Source organism: Thermobia domestica, chromosome 9, assembly GCF_964235325.1.
Source record: "Thermobia domestica chromosome 9, izTheDome1.hap1.1, whole genome shotgun sequence".
In the NCBI taxonomy this organism is placed as follows: domain Eukaryota; kingdom Metazoa; phylum Arthropoda; class Insecta; order Zygentoma; family Lepismatidae; genus Thermobia; species Thermobia domestica.
The window spans coordinates 131,627,536-131,637,235 of NC_137462.1; the positions used below are offsets into that span (position 1 = coordinate 131,627,536).

General features: G+C 34.4%; 1 protein-coding gene across 1 annotated transcript; it reads right to left on the bottom strand.

The window, feature by feature from the left end:
* Positions 1-3,587: 3,587 nt before the first annotated feature.
* On the bottom strand, positions 3,588-9,201 carry LOC145694127 (uncharacterized). Its single transcript, XM_081770245.1, has 2 exons — positions 9,068-9,201; positions 3,588-5,237 (listed from the first exon to the last, which is right to left on the bottom strand). The coding sequence occupies exon 2, from the start codon at positions 5,221-5,223 to the stop codon at positions 3,628-3,630; it is 1,596 nt and encodes a 531-aa protein (XP_081626371.1). The 5' UTR covers positions 5,224-5,237; positions 9,068-9,201; the 3' UTR covers positions 3,588-3,627.
* Between the last annotated feature and the right edge of the window lie 499 nt (positions 9,202-9,700).

Sequence of the window (9,700 nt, forward strand, 5' to 3'; positions counted from 1 at the left end):
GGGGCACTTGTGTCTCACAGATGTTTGTCGCTCGCTGACATGAGTACAGTCCTGTACAACTGGATGTGTCACATTTTTTCGCTTTGAAACTATTTCAGTCGCAGAGTTAGGTGGGACACTCTGGATATATTATATATTCGGTGATACTACTGCAGACAGCAGCACGCAGCAGGTCGAGCCATTGATTATGTTTGCTTTTTACAAGTGTGGATATGTGATAGAAAGACCACCAAAGGTTCCAACACCTCTAGGGAACTGTTTCGAGACATTCACAGGCGATCATTGTACCATGTGTGACGGATTGGCAGTATTCCGCTGTGCTCACTGCAAATGTATCTTCTGTTTGGACCATTGTCTCATCGAACAATTACACGTACAATGTTGACGAGCATGTACAAATGATGCGAAGACTAATGCCGACTAATGCGAAGACTAATGCGGAATTTTCTTTTTGTGAAGCGAGTGGCATAACTATATTAGAATTGTCTGGATTTTCATGGCCAGTGTTGCCAACTTTGGAACTCGTTTTTCTTTTCGACTCTAGGTATGTCGGTTTCCTGCATAGTTGGTGCTTTCTTGTTTTGTTCACTCTAATATGCACAGCTCGTGATCAAATGTGGCGCATTATGGCCAACTTCGTATTTTCCGTGTTTTTCGTACTTCTGTTTTTCTATTTTCTTTTGTTAGCTTGTACCACTGATTATATACGTCATATCTTATGTTCTACATTATAGGTTGACACTGAATATTGCACTCACTTCATATAGTGCTCTTTGCAAAACATGTACTTTTCATTGCAGTTGGCAACACTGTTAACCCCACTGGTGGCCTTCATTTGTTCCCTATTGTGGCAAGTCTCTTTCTATACATCACTTGTCAGCATTGTATTTTGCCGTGCCCTCCTTTTTTGCGGAATTTGCACTTTCCCCCCTTTGTTCAACCTTGTTGTTTCCCTAACTTCCACCCCTTATATTTTTTGAACTTATTGCTATGGGCAGCTAATTTTTTGGGAATGCACATTTCTGTTACAGCTCTTTCAATTGGCATAGGTCACATCTTTCCCTGCAACTATCATTTTCGGAAGGTTCCCTTGTTAGTTCTAAGCTTTGCTTGAAAGCCTACATCTCAAAACATAGGCATATATTATTAACTGGTAAAAGTAGAGGGCTCTTGCAATAAATTGTAGCTATTTAGGCTCTTAACCTTATAAAATTATAATCCAAATTATTTCTTAGATAATAACGTAAACATAACGTATTTATTTCTTAGTTTTTCTTAGTATTTTTTTGTTAGTGCGTATTTTTCTTAGTTTTCTTTTACATTTGTAGCTACCGCAACAATTTATTAAGTGAAGTGATTTATATTACATTTATTGCACTTATGTGAAAACTCATATGTTTGTCACTGATGATTCATCGCTATTTTCAAGCCAATTTAGACTGTTTCAGGCTGTTCTATCTGGTAGAGTGAAATTATAGGGTATTCGTTCTCATGATCTGTAGGTCTAGAAGTCATAAGATGATACATTTTTTTATTCATTTATTTTTAGCACGAAACCTTTCAAAATAAGTTAAAATCAATTTTGAGACAGACTATACTAGTCAACGGTAATATTAATCCTCAATTCTACTAGTTGACACCTAAATAATACTATACAGAAACTTGTGACAATTATAATTTATAGTATTGCCATTACAATTTCTAAAGTTTCACAGTATTATCAGAGGTAAAAGCGAGAAGGAACGCATGAGGATATCATTCCCCTACTTCCAGAAAATACCTATGCCGTCCCTCCACTTCCTATAAAGGTACAATGGGCAAAAGTAGGCAGGGGAGACGGTGTGACGTTATGCGTCCATTTACCTTTCCAGATCCACTTTTACCCCTGAGTATATTATAATTTATATTACAATAAAAGATCTAATAAGTTTGTCACGATATTGTGTGTTCGTAAAAGTGTGTCGGCAGAAAAGATGGAGAACCTCAGGGACAATAGACAATTTTTAGGAGCGAAGAAATACTATCGTACGATTTACAAGTAGATCTTAATAAAGTAATCGAGTTAAACGATTTTGGTTCAAGTAACTTGTAACTTTCGCTAAATGTATTTGACAAAAATGAGTGAATAACTATGGGTCAGATGGTGTTATAGTCAACATACATGTATAGCCTAAGATAGAGCGGAGAATCATTTTTATTTCTTTAACTCGCATTGACAATGCCCATTTCCCAACAAGGCCGCATATAGTAGTTTTGAATAGACCTACTTTTTGTAGTTATAGTTATTAGCTCAAAGTTGTATTAATAATTTACATTAAGACTTATAGCGCTTTGTTTTCAAAATATCCTGTTTCTTGTCTTAACTACGGATATTTCGATTTCGAAATAGTAGTACAATAACTTTTGTAACACGGTTTGTTTCATGTATCTTCCATAAATAGGAGTGGACAAATGGTCTTCCTTGTAAACCCTTACGAAAACGCTTTAAATGTAGTTTAAAGGTTAAAGGTAAATTACCTCCGTAGTTTAAAGGTTAAAATATTAGAATACCCCCCTTACGGGATACAAAAAATTATCTGTATTTTTTTAAATAAAAATATTTGCTAATGTCGGCCTTGCCATTCTTAGAGATTTTTCTTTTATTTTATGCTTATCTATTGTTTCATTTCCATTAATAATATCTCATTGAACTTCTATAATGGTCATAGTTCATTTCATACCAAACAAGACTCCAAAACTACTTTCTTCTTTTACCATTTAATTTTAGTTCACATTCTCTACCTTGATTTCTCAAATTCTGTGTTTCTTACCATCCTGTTCACTTTTTTTTCTTTTTTTTTAAATAGTGAGAGTTCGAAAAGAAGTAACTTCGAAGAAATGTTTATAACGTATGCGAAAAAATTGATCATAATTAATATTTACCGAAACTTTGTTTTAGAACATAATGAAATCAAAAAGACTAATCAAAATAGACAATATTCATACGTGTATAAATTTTCTATTTCCTACCTGGAGAACGCTTTTCAAAAGAAGTAGTTAAGTAGGTTTCAATACAACGTGACTTTCCATCATTTGTATTGTATCCGTACAATGAGGATATTCTAATTGATTTATTGAACAACAAGCATTACACAAGCGTGTACTAAGCAGGCCTTCTACCGCAACACCATACAAAGCTACCACCATACCAATTTTGGTTAAGAGTTTTATCAATCGCGTTTCAGTAAATTCAAACATAAATTTGGTGGCCAATAACTCAGAAATCAAAATCCTGCATATCACATTATTTCATATGCGTACTAAGCTCTACAAAGTCTACAACCATGCCAAGTTTGGTTAAAATCGGATGAGTGTCATCGAAGGCATATGATATGCAATATCATTTCATTAGGTCCAAACCTTGAATGTTATGACCCATAATTCGGGAAAACAAAAGTCCCTGTACCATAATATTTCATATGCATAGTAGGCTCATCAAATTCTAGCAACATGCTAAGTATGGCAAGATCAGACTAAGTCTTATCGTCCGCGTACAATCGTTGTGATCGATTTATTTCAGAAAAATCAAATGGAATCAAAAACTGGAACTAAAAATAATTTATTTTGCCGTGTAACAATGTAAACATATCAGAACAAAACTCTCATCACAGGCATAACATATTCAAACTCAATATCTATATCATTATGTATAAGATAATTTAATATCATATCTCTTTCTAAAGGTCCCAATAATGAACATTTGAATATTTTGAAAATCGACAATTTCTTGCAGTTGTGTAACAGAAAAAAAGCGTGACTAATATGGAATGTGGGGCATTTTTCTAATGAAAACAGTACTAGCCGTGGCAAACTACGTTCTGTAAGACTGTCCCAGATTTCTGTTGACACATTTACCCTGTATAAATCTATCATAGTGAGGGACTCAGACGTAAGCATGGTTTTCCACAAGTAACTTGGGATAGGATCAATCAGTTCACTTACGTTGCGGACAATCAAATTCTGTAAGTAATGCAGAGTGGCAATTTGAGACAAAGGCACTGTCCCATGTAAGAGCATAGGATTTTTGAAGAGCTTTAGGTGTATTAAATTAGGACAATAACAGATAATAGCTTCAATATCTAGGTTTGATAAATTAGTGAGTTGCAATGATTTTAAGTTTTTACCACAATTTGCAAGAAGTTCATATAATTCATATCTCACATCATCTTCTGAAAACTCCCACGTTGTTATTGAAATATTTTCAAGATGTTGAAGGGACAGTAATGGCCGAAAGATTTCTTCAGGTGAAGGTGCTTCTACAATACCCAACTCAATCTCCACAGTTTGTAGCTTGGGACACAATTTAACAGCTGCTTTTATAGCTTGTATAGAGTTTGAGAAGTCATCAAACACAGGATTTTCATCAATTGTGAAAAATCTAATACATAAATACCTTAACTCGAAGTGCAATGGTTGAGCCATAAGAAGCACATATCTTACGTAAATATTATGCAGAGCAGGAAGAATATAGTCGTATCGAAACACTCGCATTGTAGGGTACGTTTCAAGTATCTGCACTACATCTTCAAACGGTATGTTAATAAACACTGACAGATGTAATTCCAAAGGTGGTTGCTTCGCAATCATACTGTGAGCATTCAATTTAGAGTAAAATCCTTCAGGGACTACTAAGTTACGATTTGAGAAAGGTTGCAGCTGAAACCAGGATCTAGCTCCAGATTTGTGTACGATACAATTATACAAATAACGCCTTATCTCGAAATCATGTAGTTTCACATCATAAATACGACATATGTTGTAAGCTTTTACGACACATGCATTCCGAGTAAGAACAGAAAACTCTGAGAATGACATAGAGTGGACATTCACCAAAACGATTTCTTGTAAAAATTTACATCTCTCAGCCACTAGGTAATAATCTTCACGATTGGCAAAAATCAAAGCCTTTTTCAAATACGGTGAGAACAATAATCGACAATTAATGGGACTAGTAAGCTTGGCATGCAGAATATTTTTTGGTGGTCCAATGTTAGCAGAATAAAATTTCACAAAATCCGTCTCCATTAAGTCGTACACAACTCGACTGGGAAAATGATCGCAGGGCCATCGCTTTTTAGGATTCCATGAAGACTGCTTTTCTTCTAATTCTTTAAGCACAGGAATGGACGCAAAAAGGGATGAGAAGTATAAAGTGTGTGGAGGTTGATTAAAGTACACAGTCATCGTCTTCAAAATCCCTGAAAGTACAATAATAATAATAATAATAATAATAATAATAATAATAATAATAATAATAATAATAATAATAATAATAATAATAATAATAATAATAATAATAATAAAATGTAGACTTCTATAGTCCATGGCCATTAACGAAACGTCCTCTTCATGTTAACCGAGAGAAAAGTCTTCATAAGTGTGCTACGAGGTACACACAACGTAATTATCTACCAAAACGTAGAAAATTAATTGAAAAATGTTATATTTACCGAAAACAATTTGAAAAGTTATACAAAAATTAGTTCAAATTAGTTCCACCTAAATATCGACTTCACAGATTTTGTCTTTATATATACTTATGTATATGAGGCGTTGAATGGCAAAGTGGCGTAAGTCATTGAAAAAAGAAATGAGATGCAATCATTTCAGTGAACTTGCAACCCTAACCTGTTGGATGGCAACGGTGCGTACCTTAGAATTAAAAGAGCAGACCATAGGCCAAACGATGACACCAGAAAGAACCGATTTTGTAACCTTTTTCTGTATCGATTTTAATAATAATAATAATAAAATAATAATAATAATAATAATAAAAGTATTAGCATCTCACAATGTCTCAAAACTGACTTACGCCACTTTGCCATCCAACGCCTCATATTTAAATTATGTTGCTGTGTTGCGTTCGCCCCATATAGGAATGCTTTATTCTAATGAACATTTTATCCAAATTTTCTGATTGCAAAAACTCCTTTGTTAATCAATGAAACAATGAGGTTTTGATTTATCCGGCTGAATACTTTTTCATCCTCCAATTAATTGGGTACTTCTTCCTTATTGCTGCAATGCTCCTTATTCAGTAATTCCCGTTTGTGTTACAGACGATTTGGCGTTTATAACTAGGGTTAACTTATGATTGGTTCTTACTGTTTTGCTTGGATCCGTCACATGAATGAATGGCATAATGCCATTTTGACCATTAAACCATTCGATTTTGATATGCCATCCATGTAGGTTTTGCAACCATGAACATAATTTTGGTAATTAAAATGATCTGATTAACTGTTTCTTCTTACACTGAAGCAGACCGGTAGCCAGCCCAAAAATATAGGGGAAGGGCGCCTGAAGTTAGGGGGGCCGATCAAACCATATTATAGTTTATCACCATGTTATAGTTCATTTGCAAGCCTACCGTGAAAATTTTAGAGGGGGCCAGCAAAAATTTAGGGGGTCCGGTCCCCCTAGACCTCCCCTGGATACGGGCCTACACTGAAGTATGACGAGGATTAACTCTTCGTCCACTAAATCCATATCTAATCATCAATGTGTATGTAATCATATATAGATATAATTTTATATCATGTCCTACCTTAGACAAACAACACTGTAAACCTACACATTTGTTATCACGTATTAAATAGGGCTCCACTATAGATCAAGCTCCTTTGATTACGTACCTTACTTTTTTTGAAACACAAAAACAGTTGTCGGATACTTTAATAGCACAATCCAAAGATCAAGTTGTTCCACGTTTCTGAAACAGAGTGTCTGATTTTGTTTAGTTCACTTGAGTAATCTTTCCGCTTGTCACTTTATATTACATACTTTACTCCGAAATCTAATATTCCTTGATCATACTGCATCTTAGCATGACAGCAAATTCATGAAATATTATAGTTATCACTTGAAAATTAACTATGGCTTCCTCAATGCCATCCTTTCTTCAAAGCACTATCATTTTTGTGTGAGAACAGGATTATTGTAAAATGGAATTATGAGATTCAGCTGATAGGTGCTGTGTTAGACCTTCTACCCTTTTTTGTCTGAGATAAAGTAATTGATTTCCTGGAATATCACTGTCACACTGCAAAGAATACAGAAACTACTTTTAGACACAGTAGAACACTGTACACATTACCGATACTCTTTGAACACCTTCGGATGACACATATTCACCAGTTGTAGGTACTGTGTTGTCAAAGTATGTCCCAAACGCATTCCAAAATGTGCAAAATGTATGTCATCATTTTGTTTTCGAACTGCTTGCCGAGAAGTGTTTTAATTTTAAATATGTCATAGTAGATACTGTTCTCGGAGAATGAAAAGTTTTGGACACGCGAAGTACACTTTATAAAGACACACACACATCCTATATTTTGCCCTCAACATCTGTACTAAATGTGTTTAAATGCTGTTTTATTTTTTACAATGTAGTGGCCGTTGATTCACGCCCATAACACCTACCAATAGCACATGCTCGATAAATCAATTCAGTATTATCATTTACATACCATATTCTTGAACGGAGGAAGTAATATTGTTCAGAAAATACTAAATCGGATACAAAATTTAAAGAAATGTATATATGATGGTACTATAACTGAATCGTTGTCAAGCTCCTCTATCTTATAGACTACCAAATTCGTTAGAGAATTTTTAGACTTCATGCCGAATTTAGGCATGTCGTCCATGTAAAACTACTACTAATGATTGATTGCCTAAATATTAATGATTGCCTTTGACGTAGGAGACCTGGCAGGATCTCATCCTCGGCAGGAGCTCATATAGTTTGGAGCCCAAGTTAAGTTGTTGGTCCACGTCTCGTATAGCCTCGCTGTTGAAAGGAAAGATAAACTGAAATCAAATTACGCTATCTTCTTTCTGTTTTTTTTTCTGATTATGGTCAACTCTTTCACATCTTATGTGTGTATATGTTGACATGCATAACTTGATAATTTCATATGAGTAATTTGTTCATGGAAGTGCGTTATATACTTAGTATATCTATCTATATCTACATATAAGTCTATTTTTATGTTTCTACGTGGTTAGGCCTATAATTTACATTCTGCTCTTGTTATTATACGTTGTGAAAACAAAAATAATAATTACTAGGCTAGTTGGAAAAGGGAGAAAGAAAAATTCTATTGTCTAAAAATGAGAAAATTATTTTAATCTTTGGACAAAAATAAAGAATGAGATCTCTACCTTAGCAACATAGAACCAGGCCCAACAGTGGCAAACGGTAGGTTATTCAACTGCCAATGTTCGTGTCCTACGTTATAATTGGCCACTTTGTCCAGCATACGCCAATCAACTCAATTGTCAACGTAACCACTATGGAAGAAGTGAAACTCATGTTCTTTATTTTCTTTCAATTACCAATTACAACCAAGAGGACCTGTAAGCCAATGATTAGCGTTGATCACCCCGGTTCGATTCCTTGTGGGAGCTCATGTGATCTGGATTCCACCTTAAGCTGTAGTTCCTCACGCATCATATAAGCTCGATGCTATAAAGTGAACCAACCAAATGTCTTGCCAACATACATATTTTTCATTCGTGCTCCCATTGGTTCCAGCTTGTTAGTACATGACGCTCTAATAAGCAGTCCAATAGTTGGCTGTCGTAGATATCCCGTTCATGGAGATTTACAATAGGTCTTCAATTTTTTTTTAAAGATCACTTTTTGTTCTAAACTATTGTCTAAGACATTCTGTACGGTTATTTTAATTACGTGTAGTCAAGTAATTGCGTCTAGATTGATAAAATGCATGCATGAAAACTATTGTGCCTTGAAAACGAATACTCATGCAAAAAAAAAAAAAAAAAAAAACATTCGCCAACGTGTACCCGGTACTAGGCAATGATGTAATTGTGCGTAATCTTATATCCACCTAATATTTGTATAGCGTAGTGTATACTCACCTTAAATTTAGGAAACAAGAAGCATATAGAGTATGCGGGACTGGGTATATGCTGTATCTATTCTTCAAAATGGTCGAGCCTATAAACCTACATTCCAAAGCTTCTAGCGTTACATTACTGGTGATAGCACAGAGTAACTTACCTAATAGTTCTAGTTGTATTATTTTAACAATTTCCACTGAATTAAATATTTTTAAATATTATTACCAATTTTTGGAGATATTTTAGTTGTCTTTTGTAGGACATAAGCGCTTGACACACATGGTATGAGAAACGATCTTGCTTACTAAATTTCTATGAATACGATTGATCTTTTATTTGTTTACAATACTTTACTTCTAATAGATGGTACAAAATAACAATTACACCTTTTTTATATTACTACAAAGGTTTGAAACAGTAAAGAGAAATATATATATTCTGATAGTTTCCAACACTTAATTAATTTTATAGTTTCTATTAATATCGGCTCATAAATTATTGATCATTGCGGCTAAAACAGTTTAATATCACAGTTCCAACTTATATCAGATATTATTAAATAACATTTAATCTGAAAGTAAATTTTAAGCTGAAATCTATAATTATAGAAGTGTAGTGCACATTGCTTAATCAGCAAAACCATTATGCCGTATAACAGAGTAATACCAGTATTATCCGTGTACCATTTTGAATACCCAATGCGGCGTGAAAAGTATTACATTTTCTCTCAATGTGTAACTTTGCTGGGTCGTACAGCTTTTGGAAACCGTTGGAGAAGTCATAGTTTTGGATG

Bases quoted from the DNA above. Each gene is read 5' to 3' on its own strand.
- LOC145694127 (XM_081770245.1), bottom strand. From the start codon at position 5,223: ATGACTGTGTACTTTAATCAACCTCCACACACTTTATACTTCTCATCC.